At 18.9% G+C, this 21141-nt stretch overlaps 4 protein-coding genes across 4 annotated transcripts in view; 3 read left to right on the top strand and 1 right to left on the bottom strand. All coding sequences in view use genetic code 6, as the record gives it.

Annotated features, from left to right (window-relative positions):
• Nucleotides 1–985: 985 nt before the first annotated feature.
• TTHERM_00820660 (Hypothetical protein) lies at nucleotides 986–4018 on the bottom strand (the record flags this gene model as incomplete). The annotated part of the gene is made up of 6 exons (XM_001016174.1): nucleotides 986–1550; nucleotides 2045–2397; nucleotides 2459–2802; nucleotides 3115–3522; nucleotides 3676–3801; nucleotides 3907–4018. The coding sequence occupies 6 exons, from the start codon at nucleotides 4016–4018 to the stop codon at nucleotides 986–988; spliced, it is 1908 nt and encodes a 635-aa protein (XP_001016174.1).
• A 955-nt stretch (nucleotides 4019–4973) lies between these two features.
• On the top strand, nucleotides 4974–6768 carry TTHERM_00820650 (hypothetical protein; the record flags this gene model as incomplete). Its single annotated transcript, XM_001016173.2, has 2 exons — nucleotides 4974–5394; nucleotides 5603–6768. 2 exons carry the CDS (start codon nucleotides 4974–4976, stop codon nucleotides 6766–6768), a joined length of 1587 nt encoding a protein of 528 aa, XP_001016173.2.
• A 418-nt stretch (nucleotides 6769–7186) lies between these two features.
• Nucleotides 7187–16962, top strand: TTHERM_000819643 (kinase domain protein; the record flags this gene model as incomplete). Its single annotated transcript, XM_012797663.1, has 26 exons — nucleotides 7187–7225; nucleotides 7286–7335; nucleotides 7482–7571; nucleotides 7798–7887; nucleotides 8133–8222; nucleotides 8516–8605; nucleotides 8877–8966; nucleotides 9139–9228; nucleotides 9498–9587; nucleotides 9891–9980; nucleotides 10263–10346; nucleotides 10631–10720; nucleotides 11007–11096; nucleotides 11276–11365; nucleotides 11642–11731; nucleotides 13458–13547; nucleotides 13834–13923; nucleotides 14215–14304; nucleotides 14532–14621; nucleotides 14811–14900; nucleotides 15182–15271; nucleotides 15568–15657; nucleotides 15917–16006; nucleotides 16285–16374; nucleotides 16551–16640; nucleotides 16836–16962. 26 exons carry the CDS (start codon nucleotides 7187–7189, stop codon nucleotides 16960–16962), a joined length of 2280 nt encoding a protein of 759 aa, XP_012653117.1.
• A 1210-nt stretch (nucleotides 16963–18172) lies between these two features.
• TTHERM_000819632 (kinase domain protein) overlaps nucleotides 18173–21141 on the top strand; it is a gene marked incomplete at both ends in the record, with an annotated part of 9495 nt that continues 6526 nt past the window's right edge. The window contains 10 exons of the mRNA XM_012797662.1: nucleotides 18173–18211; nucleotides 18273–18322; nucleotides 18590–18679; nucleotides 18966–19055; nucleotides 19308–19397; nucleotides 19678–19767; nucleotides 20054–20143; nucleotides 20315–20404; nucleotides 20551–20640; nucleotides 20919–21008. Of these exons, the coding sequence (XP_012653116.1) occupies nucleotides 18173–18211; nucleotides 18273–18322; nucleotides 18590–18679; nucleotides 18966–19055; nucleotides 19308–19397; nucleotides 19678–19767; nucleotides 20054–20143; nucleotides 20315–20404; nucleotides 20551–20640; nucleotides 20919–21008 (809 nt within the window). The remainder of the gene's footprint in view (nucleotides 18212–18272; nucleotides 18323–18589; nucleotides 18680–18965; nucleotides 19056–19307; nucleotides 19398–19677; nucleotides 19768–20053; nucleotides 20144–20314; nucleotides 20405–20550; nucleotides 20641–20918; nucleotides 21009–21141) is intronic.

Here is a 21141-nt window from a genome sequence, read left to right as displayed (position 1 = left end):
TTACTATTATTATCAAAAAAGAAAAAAAAACTTCATATAATATTAATCTATTAATTACACAATAGTATGATTATTTATTGTTTCTTATTATAGCTTTTATAGTTAAATAAATATTATTTGTATTTTATTTCTAAATTTAAATAATATATTTTAATACACAGATAAAGTATTTAATTCTAATCAATTATTTATAAATCTTATATGTATGTAATTTTATATTATTGTTATATATATATTTTATAAAGCTAAACATTATGATTACAGTTTTAATAATTCCATCTTAGCCATTTATTTTTCATTAAAAAATATATTAAATTTAACATTTATTAAATCAATCTGAATATCTTAGTTTTGCTATTTATTTTTTGCATGATTTTAATACTGATTATAAAATTCTGAAGTAATTTTAAGAGTTCATTAATAAAATTAACTATTTATTTTCAATTTAAAACTTTTTACTCTTCCAAAATACCCTTTTAGCTATTAATATTTCACCTATACAAAAAATATGTATTAAATAAAACATAAACTAAATGATTTATTTTTAATTGTTTATTTTATCCATATTTCACATGATTTTAACTTTTATTTATATAAGAAAAACAGTTTTAGCTAAAGTAAAATAAACCTTTTAAGCAAAATAAATATTAATTAGTACTTCTAAAATAAAAATTTAATAATTCAAAATAAAATATTTTGTTTTTTATTTTGAATTATTAAATATCAATAAAGTATTTTTATAAATTTTAATTATTTCAGAAATAAACAAAATATAAAATTTTTAATTTAATTTAATTGTATTTATTTATTTGTTTATGCTTTTTATTTTTAAAAAATCCATTTTAGATTAAATAAAATAATTAAATTGAAATAATTACAGATAGATTAGTCTATAATAAAAATTAATTCAAGGTAATAAATTATATCTGATATAAAGTTGGAAAGGAATATATTAAAGTAAATTTAACTAATAAATAAAATTAATTCAATTAGTGTCTTTGTCTCTTAATCCAGTTATGTAGTTTCTAGGATGAATAGGATATGGAGCTCTATCTGTACCAGCAATTATACCCTTTTTCTTGGCTTGCTCTATTGCGAATTTTCTTATGTCCCACTCTGTTTTACCAGTATTTGTTTCGTTATCTTTGGGGAGATAGGTTTGAGCTTCTGAATCTACCTTAAAGTTTGATAATATAGTTTGGCAGGCTTTGGTTTATCTTTTTCTAATATTAGCCATTTGTAAAGCTTTTTTTCTGAGTTCCCATTCGTTCCAGCAGTAGTTAGGGTCAAGTCTCTTTTCAACAAAGTGAAGAGGAGTTTCAATACCTTTATCTACCATCAATTTATTAGAAAGTTAGTGTCCTCCTTCTTAACCAGACACATAGATGTTCAAGTTAACGTTTTTAAATGAATCATCCATTCTAAGTAAGTGAATTAATTCTGGATTCTTTCTGCATTAGTTAATTACACCTTAAATAAACTGTTGAGGATCACTTAAAAATTCATTTATGCTCTTTTCATCAGAGAAAACGCAATTCTTATCCTTATATCTAAATATTTTTAAAATAAATTTTTGTTCCAAATAAATGTAAAAATATCTCATAATTAATTTATAACTTTGATTTTAAACACATATTAGATCTATCTTCTGCTTAAAACACATAAGCAATTATTTTTATTATTTTAATTTAGCATTCAATTTTCTAGTTTAAATTGAATATTATTTAAGCACAAAAATTATCATTATAATTCAAAAAAAAGCAAATTTTAATTATTATCTAATAAATTTAAGAATATTTTTTATTTATTTTGCCATTACTAAAATTTTTTATCAGCAAATTAAGTAACAATTTTTTTGAGTTTTATTTTAGAATTTTATTTATTTTATTGTTTTATTAAATTAAACAAAAATTTCTAAATAATTCAAAAATTCTTAAAATAAATTTAAATGTTTATTTGTAATTAAAATTAAAAAAAAAATTTAATTAAATTTCAATCTAAAATAATTTGATTTTTTTAATTGAGTTGAAATATTTATTTTTACCTAAATACACCTAAAGCAGGTTTACCTGGTAGCAATAAACCATCTCTTTTTACAATTGACCACAAGCAAAATCCTAAATAATCAAGAGGAGTTTGCATAAAATCAGGAGTATTTTTAGGAAGAAGACGCTCGATACCACAGTCTTCTGAATATTCAATTTCTACTTATTCCTCATTAGATGGATCTTGGCTGATATTTTTTGCAGTGAGAATTAAGTTTCTGGGTAGGGTCAACTTAAATCCTTTTCTCATTTCTTGGAGTAACTCGAATAACTTAACTCTTGTTAAACAAAGCTTCTTTTCTTCTAATAATTAAATATAAGCTTGAGCCAAAGTAGCAAATTTGGGATAGACCTATATTTTAAAATTTAAAATACATCTCTCGATCAATATATATGGTTTATATTATTGATACCTACTCCTTAGGAGCTGAAGACTTTTACTTTAAAAGTGTTTCAAGATCTTTAATTTCTTTTAGATATCTTGTTTAATTAGAATCAACGCTATTTTCAGATATATCTACGTCTTCTTAAATTGAAAGAATATATGAAAGATATTATCTTAAAAATGTTAATTCATCTTTATATTATTTAAATTGTTCATCACTTATTTTTATTTTTCCAGGACCAACATTCTAAAAGAATATAGTATAGTTATCACAATTTTCAATTACTTCAAATGCCTCTTAACGAATTCTTTCAATTAAGTCTCTTCCTTCATATTCAAGTAAATCTTAGAAAGGAACTAAGCCAATACCACCTTTTTAATTACAAAATAATCAATTTCATTTTTTATTTTCTAAATATTATTCAATTTGTTAAATTCCCTCTTTTTTGCCCAATAAATTAATCCTTTTTATTTATTTGCATTCATTTTAAATATTTGTTTGGCTTCAAACAAAAATAAAAATCTTTAAAATTTAAATTTGCATTTTTATTTTTTTTAAATTTCATTTTACTCTTGAATATCTTTTTGAAAAATTTATTTATTTATTTGCTTGTTTGTTTGCTTGATTATTTTGTTTAACAAATAAATAAATTCCATTCAATTTATTTATTATTTGAGTTTTACCTTTTTGGATCCATTTGTTGAAAAGACGAATACCAATAACCAAATTAGATAATTCAACTAACTGAGTCACTTTTTCAGATGGATTTAGAGAAACAAAAGGTCCAAGAGCTGCTCTTGGAATGACACTTTCAAGACCTGCAGCAACTTCCTTTTCAATGTTAAATTAAGTTGCTTAGTTTTCAGAGTCCTAATTACCAGTTTTATTAGTTCCATCATACATAAGTTCTTTATTCTTGTAAAGCAAAAAATTAAATATTTTCTTAAATAGTACGGTGAGACCTTCAAAATCTTTAGCATTTTTAATTTCAAGAGAAACAACTTCATCTGTTAACTTACCAGTTTCAATACTTTAATTCTTTATTCTCTCCTATCTTTGTATTTCTGATTCAATGTAAGCACTGTCATAAGCTATATTTCAAATAAAAACTATTTAATAATCCATCTAAATTAAAATAATATTCGCATTCATTTAATAGCTTTATTGTTATCACTCATTTTACTATGATTGTAGTCAAAACTATTATTTTTGATGCTAATAGCATTAATTGATAAATTTATTACATATTTGCATTTATATTGTCTTCATGTTTGGCTTATCTATTTGAGATAATTTTTAAAGAACAGTTGCTTTGAGTTCATCAACTTGAGAGGCAGTCAATTTATCTTCCAAGTAGAATCTGTCAGTTTCTTGATTTAAAAAATATTTTTTATTTTTTCAGTAAATATGATTGATGATTATAATCATTTATGAAACTAAAATCAATCTATTATCTATTCTATTCAATACTTTACTTGGATTGTAAATCGTTTAGGTAACAAAAGCGGCAAGCGTTTCAGTTACTGGATGATTGTTTTCTCTGCACTTATAAATAACATATTTAACTATTTCTTCTAGCTAATTCATTTTATTAAACTATCTATCTATCTATATATCTATTTATAATTTGCTACTTCTAATATATAACTTTTTATATGGATTTATTATTAATGTTATTACAGTTTAATTTTAAGTAATTCAAGATTCAATTAAAAGCATTCATTATAAATCAATGTTTGTTTCAAAATTTATCAATTCAATTTATTTAACAACTATGTATGTATGCATATATTCATTTATACATAATTTCATTTATTTATTTATGTATTTAGTTATCTTATCTACAAAATCTAATCCAAATCAAAAAGTATCCTTAAAAATGCAACTCATTCAATAACTATTTAGAATAATTTATCACTTTTATTTGATTAAAACTTTCAAAATATTTTATTTTACAGAAATAACAATAATTTTTATTCCTTTATTAAGAATTAAGCTTTAAAAATTTTAGCTCTTTTGTTAGAATCTAAAATGGGTATAAATAAACTCAATCAATTATTTAATATTAAGTTTAATGAAAAAATAAATTTAATTGTTTTTTAAAATTTAAATATTTCTATTGTAATTTCTTTTTATTTCAACTCAATTTTTTTATCCTCTAAATTTAAAAATTATTTTAATTTTGTTATTAATTTAAAAATCTGCTAAATATATATGTTACCCAAATTCTACCTATGATTATAAAACAAAATCTTTAGAAATACAACATTTATTTATTTAATTTTTACTAAATAGTTTTATTTCAAATGAATTTAAAAATAGTCATTTCAAAAATGTAAATTAGTAACAGATTGGATACATTTTCTAAAGATGTTTGAATTTGGGTTTAATCACTTAATTATACATTTAAATCAAACCAATTATTAATTTATTAATTAGTTAGTTAGTTAGTTAATTATTAATTTATCAAATTAAAAGGAGCATAAAAAATTCTTATAAAAAGCAAATTTATAAAGTATACAACATTTTATAGAACTATTAGATGATTGTTAATGTTTAAAATTAGTAGCAAATTAAGATAAAAGCTGATTTATACGAAGCAGTCTTGACAGATAAGAGTCAGCAATAGTTAAAACAAGTTTTTAGCAGATACACCTAGGCTTAATATATATCGCTAGATTTAGATAATATATCTTAATATAACTATGACAACTCCTACATAAATCAAATGCTAAAAGACTTATTATTTAAATTAAATAAATTTGATGTAATAATTGACATCAGGATTAAAAATATTCTCAGCTTGCATTACGATGGTACTCTGATTTCGCATTCTTATAAGCTAAATCAAAAACAAGTTTTAAGTAGAAATAATAACATAATTAATAATGTACAACACTATTTGAATGCAGAAGATAAAATTAATAATTTGGAAAATCGGATAATTTACATCGACTATATTGGTAAAAATGTTAAATCTAAATATTTTATTTTTTTTTTAATTTTATGCTTCATTATTAAGTTATTTTATAATTAATAGTCTCTTTTTTCAAATTTATTATCAAATATTTGATTTGAAATAGCTTAATCCAGTCTAATAAAATGAAATTTTTTACAATTTTTTAATCAATATTAAAATTTTTAGTAATAATCATTGAAAATTAAATTTAGTATATTAGAGATTTGAGGTGAATGTATCATTTAGGATCTTAAACGACGACTATAGTTCAAACTAGGATAGCAAATAAGTGATAGACAATTTATGTTATTACTTAAATCATATGATTGACTTCTCTTTAACTAATGTGCTTAGTATAGAAAATATTCTATTAACTTAAATGAAAATTAAAATCTATGAATAATAATTCAAAATTGACTGCTCTTATAATAAGGTTAAGTTTCATGCGTTGATTCAAGATGAGAATTCTTCTTTTAGCTATTGCATTATTAGGCTGATCAAAATGTTTTCTGCAAATTAAATCGATTTATATGTTGATGATGAAACGATGCATGAGCTGCTAGAACATTTATTTCACGAAGAAAATAAGGAAAAAGCAAAATCAATTAATTAGCTAAAAATCAAAGCTTTTTCAAAGGAAGATCCCTAGAAATTTATTAATCTTGTTTAAGAGGGTAATTCTATAAAAATTGAATATAATTCTGATAAAATGAAAATATAAAATTATATTTTAGAAAATTTGTTTACTGTTTTTAATGAGAATGCCATTTAATTCATCTTTTTAGATGTTAAATCGGTGCACTTTTTAAAAGAAGTTAGAAAGATATTAAAATATGCTAACATTCATTAATAAAGCTAGCTAGATATTAAGACAAAATATGATGATTTTTTCATTAAAAGGGAATAAATTAACAAATAAAAAGTTTTGTTTGATCATAATTTACATATTGACACATAAGATTTAATATTAAGATAACCTACAAAAAACATCTACTAATTATGCTAATTCAATAGTTAATCAAGCGAATGTGATACTATAAGTGCAAATAAGCAATTAATAAAAATACTATGTAGTTTAAATGTTTAAGTTTTTAGATATTTATTTGATACTTAAAATAGAGCTTTTCCAATCAACATATGCCTTTAAGAAAAAGAAAAAAAATAAATACTTTCTATGATTGACAGTAAATGTTTTTCAAATGTTTTAGATATTCGAACTAATTTGAGAATAATCAATAATAAATTAATTAATAAACCAAAGCACGCGCTTTTAGCATATTTAACATGTCTTAAAAGGCAAAATTAGCTTAACATATTAAGAAAAGAAATCATATAAGAAGCTTTTATTAAATTTTATTTTAAAGAATAAGATGAATGAAAAAATAGTCATATTAACTAATAAATTTAATACAAAAAAAAAAATGCAAAAAATAAAGAAAATTTAAAAATATATAAATTAATAAATATCATTTACTTATTTGATTTTTAATAAATTTGTAATTTTTTTGTAAAATTTAGTTAGTATCTGCTATAAAAATTAACTTGTTATTTATAAATAAATATACTCTATATATCTACCATATATTTTATTTTTAAATTTATTTTATGAAATTTTATAAAAATAAAAGCAAAAATAAATATAAATTTTTTGAATTCCATTTCAACCAAATTATTAAGATGAAATAAAACTAAACTTATGTTTTAATATAATATATACTTATAATTAATTAATTTAATTACCATAAATTCCTTTTCAATATTTTGAAACAAAAATATATAAATAAATAAATACATAAATGATATCATAGGAAAAATATTTCAATAATGCAGAAGAGGTAATAATTTATTTTTCTATTATGAATATTTCTTAAATTTATTTTTATTAATAAAAAAAGTTTTTAAAGTCTTCTCTTTAATCTCATTAGGTTCTCCATATCGATCTGATGTATTTTTAATTTATTATTATAATTATTGCTCATTTTTTATATTAAAAACTATTTACATTATTTTTTTCTGATAAATATTTCATATTTTTTCTTCATTTTTTCCTTCTAACTAATTATTTATATTTTTTTCTTCAATATTTAAAAGGTACCATAAAATTGGTTATAAAGATGCATCAGATTTAGGTTCTACTTTAGCAAAGTGTGCTAATCTCTCAAATTTGACACTTTAACTTGGGTAATAGCAGTTTATTAGTTTGGATTATGTTTTGTATAATTTAATAATAATTTTAAAATAAAATAACTCTTTTCATTTATTTATCAGCTATATATTTAAATGATTTATTTTTATAATTCCTTTTTATTCTACTTTTGCTTTTTTTTTTCTTTTTAAATTTACAAATTTTTTAATTTCAAGCTTTAACTAACAAATTAATTATATTCTATTCTTCAATATTTAAAAGTTACAATAAAATTTGTGATGAAGGTTCAATAAGCATAGGTCCTAGTTTAGGATAGTGTACTAATCTCTTAAATTTGACACTTGATCTTAGGTAAAAATGGTTTATTTGTTTTGGTTTGTGACATTTTTTAATATAAAAATAAATATTTTTAAAATAAAAATACTCATTTAATTTATTTATCATCTTTATATTTTATTTATTTTTCTTTTTTATTCTACTTATGTTTTTTTTTTTTTGTTAATTTAACAAATCCTTTATTTTGAACTTTTACTTTTATTATTTATTTGCTTCTTATTATTTCTATTCTTTTCTTAAATATTTTAAATATTTAAAAGGTAAAATGAAATTAATGATGAAGGTGCATTAGGCTTAAGTTCTGCATTAACAAAGTACACTAATCTCTAATATTTGGCACTTAATCTTAGGTAAAAGCACTTTACTTGTTTGTTTTAGATTTTGATATTTTTTAATATAAAAATATATTTAAACAACAAAACTCTTTTAATTAATTAATTTATTTATTTATTTATTACCTTTTTTTGTTTGATTTATGTTTTATTTTATGTTTCTTTCTTTGTTAATCTCACTAATTTTTTATTTTAAACTTTTGGTTTTATTATTAATAAATTAATTTATTTCTTATTAATTTATATTTTTTCTTCATTCTTTCCTTCTAACTAATTAATTATATTTTTTTCTTGAATACTTAATAAATAAGTGACAATAAAATTAGTGATGAATGTTTATCATGTTTAGTTTCTGATTTAGCAAAATGTGTTAATCTTTCAAATTTAACACTTGATCTTGGGTAAAAACAAAATATTTGTTTTGGATTGTGATATTTTTTAATATAAAAATTAATTTAAAACAAAATAAACTATTTAATTTAAAAATTTCTTTTTCTCTTTTATTCTTTTTCATTTTTTTTTTCGTTGTTAATTAAACTCAGTTTATCATTTTAATTAAATTTGTTTTTATTATTTATTTATTAATTAATTAATTTCATATTATTTTATATTTTTTCTTCATTTTTTTTAACTAACAAATTAATTATATTCTTTTCTTTAATATTTAAAAAGGTACAATTTAATTGGTGACAAAGGTGTATCAGGCTTAAGTTCTTCTATATCAAAGTGCACTAATCTCTCAAATTTAACACTTAATCTTGAGTAAAAATAGTTTATTTCTTTAGATTGTGATTTTTTTTTTTATAAAAGGGTAATTAAATCAATATAAGTTTTTTAATTTATTTATCAGCTTCTTATTTGATCTTGTTTTTCTTTCTCTTTTTCTTTTATTTTTTTTCAAACTAAAAATATTCTTTACTTCAAAATAAAAAAGTATCAATTCAATTGGTGATGAAAGTGTGCCAGAATTAGGTTATGCTATAGCAAAGTGCACTAATCTGTCAAATTTGACACTTAATCTAAGGTAAAAACAGTTTATTTTTTTTGATTATGATAATTATTACTATAAAAATATATTTAAAAAATATGAATAACTCTTTTAATTTATTTTTCTTTTCTTTTATATTATGGTTTTATTTTTTTATTTCTATGCTATTTTATTCAATTTTTGCATTTCATACTTTTTCTCTTATCATTTAATTAATTCATTTCTTTCTTATTATTTCATATTTTGTCTTCATTTTTTCTTCCTTAATTGCTAACTAATTATATTCGTTTCTACAATATTTAAAGTGGAGCTTAAATTGGTGCAATCGGTGCATCAGGTTTAGGTGTTGGTTTAGGGAATTGTACTAATCTCTCAAATTTGACACTTAATCTAAGGTAAAAACAGCTTATTTGTTTTTGTAATTGTGATATTTTTTAGTAAGAAAATAAATTTAAAGCAATATAACTAACTAACTCTTTTCATTTATTTATCAGTTATTTATTTATTTGATTTATTTTTCTTTTTATTTTTTATTCTGCTTTTGTTTTTTTTCTTTGTTAATTAAACTTATTTATTTTATCATTTTAAGCTTTTTTCTTATTATTAATTAATTCATTTCTTATTATTTCATATTTTTTTTCTTTTTTTTTCTTGTAAATAACTAATTAATAATATTATTTTCTTCAATATTTAAAAAGTCAGAATGAAATTGGTGACGTAGGTGTATCAGGCTTAGGTTTTGGTTTAACAAAATGCGTTAATCTCTCAAATATGACACCTTTTCTTGTGTAAAAATAGTTTATTTGTTTTGGATTTTTATATTTTTTAATATAAAAATGAATTGAAAACAATATAACTAACTCATTTAATTTATTTATGAGCTTTTTAGTTTATTTATTTTTCTTTTTATTTTCGATTTTGCTTTTATTTTTTTCTTTGTATATTAATTTCATCAATTTTTCATTACAACTATTTAATCTATATTTCATTAATTAATTAATTTCATATTATTTGATATTTTTCTTTATTTGTTTCTTCAAATTAACTCATTAATATTTTAAAATTTATAGTAAAATTGGCTAAGAAGGTTCATCAGACTTAGATTCTACTGTAGTAAAGCGCACTAATCTCTCAAATTTGACACTTTATCTTGTGTAAAAATATCTTATGTGTTTTGGATTGTGATATTTTTTAACATAAATCAAATTTAAAACAATAAAATTCTTTTAATTTATTTATCACTTTTTATTTGATTATTTTCTTTTCTTTTTTATTTTGCTTGAGTTTTCTTTTCTTGTTAATTTAAAAATTTTTTTCATTTTGAACTTTTTCTTTTTCTATTAATTAACTCATTTCTTTTTACTTCATATTTTTCTTTGATTTTTCCTTCAAAATAAATAGTTAATTAATTATATTATTTTCTTTAATATTTAAAAAGTTCCAATTAAATTGGTGATGAAGGTTCGTCATGCTTAGGTTTTAATTTAGGAAAATTCACTAATCTCTAAAATTTGGTACTTGATTTTACGTAAAAGCAATTTATTTATTTTAGATTGTGATATTTTTAATATAAAAATAAATTTAAAACAATAAAACTCATTTAATTTATTTATTAGCTTTTTATTTGATTTATTTTCTTTTTCTTTTTTATTTCTTAGTTTGCTTAAGCAATTTTTATCTTGAACATTTGCTTTTATTATTGCTTAATTTAATTCTTATTATTTCATATTATTTCTTAATTTTTCCTTCAAACTAAATAAATAAATAAATAAATAATTAATTAATAAATTTTATTTTCTTGAATATTTAAAAAGTGGAAATTAAATTGGTGATCTTGGTGCATTAGGCATATGTTCAAGTTTAGGAGAGTGCACTAATTTCTCAAATTTGAAACTTTATCTTAGGTAAAAAAGGTTTATTTATTTTAGATTTTAATATTTTTAAAAAAATACATTCAAGCATAACTCTTTTAATTTATTTATTTATTTTTTATATTTTTGTTTAATTTATTTTTCTTTTTCTGTTTTTATTTTTCCTTCAAAAAAACTTATTAATTATATTCTTTTCTTCAATATTTAAAAAGTTCCAATTAAATTGGTGATGAAGGTGTATTAGGCATTGGTGCTGCTTTAGCAAAGTGCACTAATCTCTCAAATTTGACACTTAATCTTGAGTAAAAACACTTTATTTGTTTTGGATTGTGATATTTTTTAATATGAAAGTGAATTTAAAGCAACTTAACCATATTAATTTATTTATCAGTTTTTATTTAATTTATTTTTCTTTCTCTTTTTTATTCTCGTTTAGTTTTTTGTTTGTTATTTTAAATCGTTTATTTTTTCATTTTGGCCTTTTGATTTTATTATTAGTTATTAAATTTGATATTATTTCTTCATTTTTTCCTTCTAAATAACTAATTAATTATATTTTTTCCTTAATATTTAAAAAGTTGGAGTGAAATTAGTGAAATTGGTGCATCTGGCTTAAGTTCTGTTTTAGGAAAGTGCACTAACCTCTAAAATTTGACACTTTTTATACTGTAAAAACAATTTATTTGTTTAGACTGTTATAATTTTTAAAATATAAAAAGTTTAAAAACAATATGACTTACTTTTTTATTTATTTATTTATCAGTCATTTATTTAATTTATTTTTTTTGCTTTTTTAATAAGCTAGCTAATTTTATTTTTATTTATTAATAAAAAATTTATTAAAAGTAAAAGCAAAATAAATATATCATAGAAATTAAAAGTTGAAAGCAAATATCTTAAATTAAAAAGATTAGTCGTCTTTAAAATATATTTCTGATTGTGATAAACAAGTGGTGAAAAATAGATGAATAAATATAAAAATATTTGAAAAATAGAATATATATAATGTGTTTATTTTATAACATTTTGTAATGAATAATTTAGACTAATAATTGATAGATTTGTTTTATTTTTAGAGTTATATATATCAAATAAATTTTGTAAGCTGAACATAATTATTTTACTAAATAAAAAATAAAAAAATGGAAATTACTTAAATAAATAAATAAATAAGGTATTTACTCTTAAGTCAGTTATCAATTTTATTAAAAAAAAATGAAATCTTTAATTATTGATAGTGAATATTTTATCTTATTAAATTTCTTAAATTAGAAGCTTTGAAATCATAGATATTAATTAGATATATTAACAATGGGAATTAATATTTTTAGGCATTAGCAAAGATTAAATAAAAATTACAATATTTATAAAATTTATAAAGCACTTTAAATATTTAGATAAACTTAAAAATATCTAACATAAATTTTGTAGTATTTTCTTGCTTAATAATAATAAATAAATAAATAAATAAATAAATAAATAAATAAATAAATAAATAAATAAATTATTCATTCAGGCTTAATAATAAAAGAAAATAATATTTATATTGAAGAAATTTTTTATGGGAATATAATGTTAATTTTTTATTAAAATATTTTTATAATAAAGAAACAAGTAGATCTCACATCCAATATTAATTTATTATATTTTGGTTATCAATTAACATAAATATCAAAAAAAAAAATTTTAATTAACCTCAGCTCTTTCAAAAAATCATATTGGATTCAATTAAAAAAAATAAACCTTTAGAATTGTTTCAACATATGACTAAGATTTAATAAAATATTAAACCAGTGTTTTTGTGATATTTCTTCTTAAAAGCAAATTTATAAATATATATTTGATAATTATTGTAATATATTTATCTGTCTTTTTTATCTAAATTTATTTGCAATAAAAGTAAATTAGTTTTTAAATAATTAATTATAATTCATTCAATTTCCATAAATTTTTGTTCAATATTTTTGAAATAAAAATAAGTAAATAAATAAATGATATCATAGGAAAAATATTTCAAGAATATAGAAGAAGTAATTATTTATTTTATTTATTATGAATATTTCTTAAATTTATTTTTATTAATAAAAAAAGTTTTTAAACTCTTCACTTTAATCTTATTAGGTTCTCCATATTGATTTGATGTATTTTAAATATATTAATATAATTATTGCTGATTTTTTATATTTAATTTTAAAACTATTTAAAATATTTTTTGTAGTAGAAATTCGCCTTTATTCATTCATTCATTTTTATTTATATTTATTTAATTATTTTTAAATTGATTTTCAACTTTTGATTTTATTATTAATTCAGTTATTTCTGAATATATCTTCTTCATTTATTTTTTCCATTATCTTACTAATAATTTATATTTTTTCTTTATTTTTTAATAAGGTACAATTAAATTGTAGAAGAAGATGTGTCATGCTTAGGTTCTGGTTTAGAAATATGCACTAATCTCTCAAATTTGACACTTTATCTTGGGTAAAAACAGTTTGTTTATTTGTTATGGATTGTTATTTTTTTTTTATATAATAATAAATTTAAAAAAAACAAAACTCTTTTTATTTGATTTATATTTAATTTTATGCTTTGTAATTAATTATTCTTCTTGCATTTTTGTTTTTTTCTTTGTTAATTTAATCAATTTTTCATTTCAAGCTTTTTTCTAATCATTAATAAATTCATTTCTTATTATTTCATATTTTTTCTTCATTTTTTACTTCTAAGTTACTAATTAATTATATTCTTTTCTTCAATATTTAAACAGATACAATAAAATTGGTGATGCAGGTGCATCAGGAATAGGTTCTAGTTTAGGAAAGTTTAGTAATCTCTAAAATTTAACACTTGATATTAGGTAAAAACGGTTTATTTGTTTTGTATTGTGATATTTTTCAATATAAAAATAAATTTAAAACAAATAGCTGTTTTCATTTATTTATTTATTAGCTTTTTATTTGAAAAATTTTTCTTTTTCTTTTTTATTCTGCTTGTGTTTTTTTATTTTCAGTATTAATTTAACTTATTTTTTCACTTTGAAATTTTACTTTTATTATTCATTTTTTATTATTTAGTTATTTTTTCATTTATTCCTTTAAACTAACAAACTAACTAATTAATTTTATTATTTTCTTCAATATTTAAAAAGGTAAAATTAAATTAGTGATGAAGGTGCATCGGTTTTAGTTTCCCATTTAGCAAAGTGTGCTAATCTCTCAAATTTAACACTAGATCTTCGGTAAAAATAATTTTGTTGTTTTGGATTATGATATTTTTTAACTTGAAAATAAATTTAAAACAATAAAACTCATTTAATTAATTAATTTATCAACTTTTTATTAATTATTATTATCATTTTAAACTTTTGTTTTTTTATAAATTAATTTCTTATTATTTTATATTTTTTCTTTCATTTTATTTTCTAACTATTAATAAATTATATTCTTTTCTTCAATATTTAAATAGTTACAATTAAATTGGTGTTGGATATGCAGCAGGCTTAGGATCTGCTTTAGCAAAATGCACTAACCTCTCTAATTTGACACTTAATCTTGGGTAAAAATAGTTTATTTGTTATTAATTGTGATATTTTTAGTTATAAAAATGAATTTAAAACAATAAAACTAACTCTTTTCATTTATTTATTTATCAGCTTTTTATTTGATTTATTTTTCTTTCTCTTTTTTATTTCATTTTTTTGTAACTAACAAATTAATTTTTTACTTTTTTTCAATATTTAAAAAGTGTAAATTAAATTGGTGATAAAAGTGCTACAGGATTAGGATCTGGTTTAGCAAATTGCACTAATCTCTAAAATTTGACACTTAATCTTTGGTAAAAAAATTTATTTGTATTGAATTGAGATATCTTTTAATGTAAAAACGAATTTAAGACATATAATATAACTAACTCTTTCAATTTATTTCTCCTCTTTTTATTTAACTTCTTTTTCTTTTATATTCATTCTGCTTCTATTTTATATATTTGGTAGTTTATCTAATTTTAAAATTAAAAAATTTTTTTTCTAATCATTAATAAGCTAATTTCTTATTATTTAATATTTTTTCCTTCTAAATAACTAATTAATTATACTTTTTTTTATAATATTTAAAAAGTGAAAACTAAATTAGTAGCTTAGGTGCATCAGGCTTAGGTTCTGGTTTAATAAAGTGCACTAATCTTTCAAATTTGACACTTGAGATTGGGTAAAAAAATATTTAATTTGTTTTAGATTATTTTTTAATATAAAAATAAATTTAAAACAATATAACTAACTTAATCTCTTAATTTATTTATTTATTTGTTAGTTTTTATTTGATTTATTTTTCTATTTCTTTTTTATTCTGATTCTATTTTTTTTCTTTAAACTTATTTTATTATTTTCAACTTTTCCTTTTATTATTAATTCATTTATTTATTTATTTCTTATTGTTTCATATTTTTTCTAACTAACTAACTAACTAACTAATGAATTATATTTTTTTCTTCAATATTTAAAAAGGTACAATTAAATTGGTGATGAAGGTTTATCAGGCTTATGTTCTGCATTAGCAAATTGCACTGATCTCTCAAATTTGGCTCTTGATCTTCGGTAAAAACAGTTTATTTTCCTTATAAATTGTGTTATTTTTAATATCAAAAGTAATTTAAATCAGATAACTAACTAACTCTTTTAATTTATTTAATTATTAGCTTTTTATTTTATTTATTTATTTTTCTTTAACTTTTTTATTCTTTATTAATTCAACAAATTTTTTCATTATTTGATATTTTTCTTCGTTTTACCTTCTAAATAAATAAATAACTAACTAACTAAGTAATAATATTTTTTTCTTTAAAATTTAAAAAAGTTGTAATAAAATTGGCTATGAAGGTTCATCGGACTTAGGTTCTGCTATAGCAAAACTCGCTAATCTTTCAAATTTAAAACTTGATCTTAAGTAAAAACAGCTTATTTATTTGCTTTGGATTGTGATATTTTTAAAATAAAATAAATTTAAAACAATAAAACTCATTTAATTTATTTATCAATTATTTACTTTTCTTTTTATTTTTTATTCTGCTTGAGTTTTTTTCTCTTTTTTAATTTAAAAAAATGTTTCTATTTTTAAACTTTGCTTTTATTATTTATAAATTAATTAATTTATTATTATTTTATATTATTTCTTCCTTTTTTCTTCAAAATAATAATTAATTATATTCTTTTTTTCAATAAAAGTGGAAATTTAATTGGTGATGAAGGTGCATCATGTTTAAGTCTTGCTTTAGGAAAATGCACTAATCTCTCATATTTAACGCTTGGTCTTACGTTAAATAGTTTATTTATTTTAGATTGTGATATTTTTGATATAAAAATAAACTTATCTTGAACATTTGCTTTTATTATTGGTTATTTTAGTTCTTATTATTCCATATTTTTTCTTCATTTTTTCCTTCAAAATAAATAAATAATTAATAATATTCTTTTCTTCAATTATTAAAAAGTGGTATTGAAATTGGTGATCTTGGTATATCGGATATATATTCTAGTTTAGGAAATTGCATTAATCTCTCAAATTTGAAACTTAATCTTGGGTAAAAATAGTTTATTTATTTTGGATTATAATATTTTTTAGTATAAAATAGATTTAAAAAATATAATTTTTTTAATTTATTTATTATCTTTTATTTGATTATTTGATCTTTTTGTTTTATTCTGCTAGTGTTTTTTTTTTCCTTTTTGTAAATTTAATAAATTATTGATTTTGCTTTTCTTCAATATTTAAAAAGTGGAAATTATATTGGTGATGAATGTGCATAAGGCTTTGGTACTGCTTTAGCAAAGTGCACTAATCTCTCAAATTTGACAATTAATCTTGGGTAAAAACGCTTTATTTTTAGATTTAATATTTTTTGATTGAATTTAAAACAATTTAGCTATTTAGTTTATTTATTTATCAGCTTTTTATTTAACTTATTTTTCTTTCTGTGTTAATTTAATTATTTCATTTTATCTTTTTGAACTTTTAATTTTATTATTATTTATTAATTTTTTACTATTTAATATTTTTTCTTCATTTATTCCTCCTAACTAACTAGCTAAATATTTTTTCTTCAATTTTTTAAAAGTTGGAATGAATTTGGAGTACTTGGTGCATCAAGTTTAGTTTTTGGTTTAGAAAAATGCACTAATCTCTCAAAATTGAAACTTGATCTTCGGTAAAAACAATTTATTTGCTTTGGATTGCAATATTTTTTAATATAAAAAAAATTAAAAACAATACTACTAACTTACTCATTTTTTTTATTTATTTAAAGGCTTTTTATTTAATTTATTTGATTTTCTTTTTATTGCACTAATTTTATTTTTATTTATTTATTGATTGAAAATATAAATATAAATTTAAATATTTGATTATTTTAAATATTATTTAATAATTTACACTAATTTAAATTAAAAGTAAAAACAAAATAAAAGAATCACAGTAATTGCAAGTAGAAAGCAAATGTCTTAAATTAAAAAGATTAGTTGTCTTTAAAATATAATTCAAATGATGATATAAATGTGTTGAAAAAATAATGAATAAAATAAAAATATTTCAATATCAGAATATAAAATATTTATTTTATAATATTTTGTAATTGAATAATTTAACATTTTTAATAAATAGATAGATTTTTTATTTTTTTTATTCTTCTAAATAAGAAATTGTAAAGCCAAGCACCTAATTCAAATCTAGTGGTTTGGCTAGGTATTAATGAGTTTAAAATTAAATAAAAAATATATTTGAAATTGTTTATGATAAATTTTGGTGAATTCTGACATAAATAATAAATAAATATGTCAGTCAGTCAGTCATCACATTTTTATTAAAATTTGATTAAAAATCTTACTTTTGAATAATTTTTTCTTTTTTTAAATATTAATATTTAATAACAAATGCTACACAAGCTTTTTTGTGATATTTCTTCTTAAAAGAAAATTTATATACTAATTTATTAACTATTGAAATTTATTTGTTCTTTTTATCTAAATTAATAAGAAATAAAAGTAAATTAATTTTTTAATTTAATTAATTAAATTTCCTTAAATTTCTGTTAAATATTTTTGAAATAAAAATAAGTAAATGATATCGTCGAAAAAATATTTCAATAATGCAGAAGAAGTAATTATTTATTTTATTTATTATGAATATTTCTTAAATTTATTTTTATTAATAAAAAAAGTTTTTAAACTCTTCACTTTAATCTCATAAGGTTCTCCATATTGATCTAATGTATTTTTAATTTATTAATATTATTATCACATTTTTTTATAGATAATTTTCAAGTATTTTCAAAATTTTTTTCAAATAAAAATTATAATATATATTCATTCATCCATTTTTATTAATATTTATATTATTATTTTAACTTAATTTTCATTTTTAACTTTACTTTTATTATTAATTAATTAATTTTTTATTGTTTCATATTTTTTCTTCATTTTTTCCTTTTAACTAAATAATTAATTATTTATATTTTTATTTTCAATATTTAAAAAGGCACTATTAAATTGGTGATGAAGATGCATCAGGCTTAGGTTATGCTTTAGCTAAGTGCGCTAATCTCTCAAGTTTGACACTTTACCTTGGGTAAAAGCAATTTATTAGTTTTGGATTTTTATTTTTTTATATAAAATAAATAATAAATTTAAATAACATAACTCTTTTCATTTATTTATCGGATTTTAATTTGATTTTTTTTTTCATTCTGCTTTTGCTTTATTTCTTTCTTTTTTTTTGTTAATTAAACAAATTTTCATTTTAAACTATTGCTCTAATAATTAATTAATTTATTTCTTATTATTTCATATTTTTTTCTTCATTTTTCCCATCTAACTAACTAATTAATAAAATTCGTTTCTACAATATTTAAAAGATACAATTAAATTTGTGATCAAGGTACGTTATGTATAGGTTCTAGTTTAGGAAAGTGCACTAATCTCTTAAATTTAATACTTGATCTTAGGTAAAAAATGGTTTTTTTGTTTTGGATTGTGATATTTTTTAATATAAAAATAAATTTAAAACAACTAAACTCATTCAATTTATTTATCAACTTTTTTTTGAGTTATTTTTATTTTTAATTCCATTTGTGTTTTTTTTTATTTATTAATTTAACAAATTTTTTTATTTTGAATTTTGCTTTTATTAATTAATTTTTTCCTTCTAACTAACTAACTAATTAATTAATTATATTCTTTTCTTAAATATATAAAAGGTAAAATGAAATTGGTAATGAAGGTGTATTAGGCTTAGGCTCTGCATTAACAAAATGCACTAATCTCTAAAATTTAACACTTAATCTTAGGTAAAACAGCTTTTTTGTTTTAGATTGTGATATTTTTTAATGTAAAATTATATTTAAAACAACAAAACTCTTTTAATTTATTTATTTATTAGATATTTTTTGTTTTCTTCTGCTTGTGTTATTTTTCTTTCTTTTTTTGTTAATCTAATTAAATTTCTAATTTTGAACATTTGCTTTTATTATTAATAAATTAATTTATTTCTATTTCATATTTTTTCTTTATTTTTTCCTTCTAACTAACTAATTAATTAATTCTTTTGTTCAATACTTAATAAATAAGTGAAAATTAAATTAGTGATGAATGTATATCAGATTTAGTTTCTGATATAGCAAATTATGCTAATCTTTCAAATTTAACACTTGATCTTGGGTAAAAACAATTTATTTATTTAGGATTGTGATAATTTTTAATATAATAATAAATTTAAAATAAAAAACACTTGAAATTTATTTACCAACTTTTTCTTTTTTTAATTTTTTTTCTTCTTTTTTTATTCTTCTTGTATTTTTTTCTTTTTTAATTAAACTTATTTTATCATTTTAAACTTTTGTTTTTATTATTTATTAATTTATTGATTTCTTATTATTTCATATTTTTTCTTCATTTTTTTTTAACTAGCAAATTAATTAAATTCTTTTCTTCAATATTTAAAAAGGTAGAATTTAATTCGTGACGAAGGTGCATCAGGCTTAAGTTCTGCTATATCAAAATGCACTAATCTTTTAATTTTAACACTTAATCTAAGGTAAAAAAAATTTATTTGCTTTAAATTGTGATTTTTTTATTAAATAAATTAAACTCTTTTAATTTATTTACCAGCTTCTTATTTTTTTTCTTTTTTTTTAGTTTCATTTTTTTTCTTAACTAACTAACTAACTAATTAATTAATTTTATTCTTTACTTCAATATTTAAAAGTCTGAATTAAATCGGTGATGAAACTGCATCAGTATTAGGTTATGCTATAGCAAAGTGCACTAAACTCTCAAATTTGACACTTAACCTAAGGTAAAAACAGTTTATTTGTTTTTTATTTTGATATTTTTTGTTATAAAAATATATTTAAACAATATGTTATTTTTAATATTTTTTCTTCATTTTTTCAATCTAAATAACTCACAAACTAATTATATTCTTATCTACAATATTTAAAGCGAAACTTAAATTGGTGCAATTGGTGCATCATGTTTAGGTGTTGGTTTAGGAAACTGCGCTAATCTCTCAAATTTGACACTTTATCTAAAGTAAAACAGTTTATTTATTTTGGGTTGTGATAATTTTAATTTAAAAATAAATTTAAAACAATATAACTAACTAACTAACTAACTCTTTTCATTTATTTATTTATCAGCTTTTTATTTGATTTCTTTTTCTTTTCTTTTGCTTTTGTTTATAAAATTTATTTTATAACTTTAAACTTTTTTTATTTTAATTAATTAATTTATTTTTATTTCATATTTTTTCATAAATTTATTTTCTAACTAACTGATAAATAATATTCTGTTCTTCAATATTTAAAAAGTCAGAATGAAATTGGTGATGAGGGTACATCAGGTTTAAGTTTTGGTTTAACAAAGTGCTCTAATCTTTCAAATATGACACTTTATCTTGTGTAAAAATAGTTTATTTGCTTTTGATTTTGATATTTTTTAATATAAAAATGAATTAAAAATAATAAATATCCATCATTTAATTTATTTATGATTTTTTTATTTGATTTATTCTTATTTAGCTTTATTCCTTTT

Source organism: Tetrahymena thermophila, assembly GCF_000189635.1.
Source record: "Tetrahymena thermophila SB210 genomic scaffold scf_8254646, whole genome shotgun sequence".
Taxonomy (NCBI): domain Eukaryota; phylum Ciliophora; class Oligohymenophorea; order Hymenostomatida; family Tetrahymenidae; genus Tetrahymena; species Tetrahymena thermophila.
The sequence above is the reverse complement of the archived record's forward strand: the minus strand, read 5'-3'. Positions and strand labels throughout refer to the sequence as shown.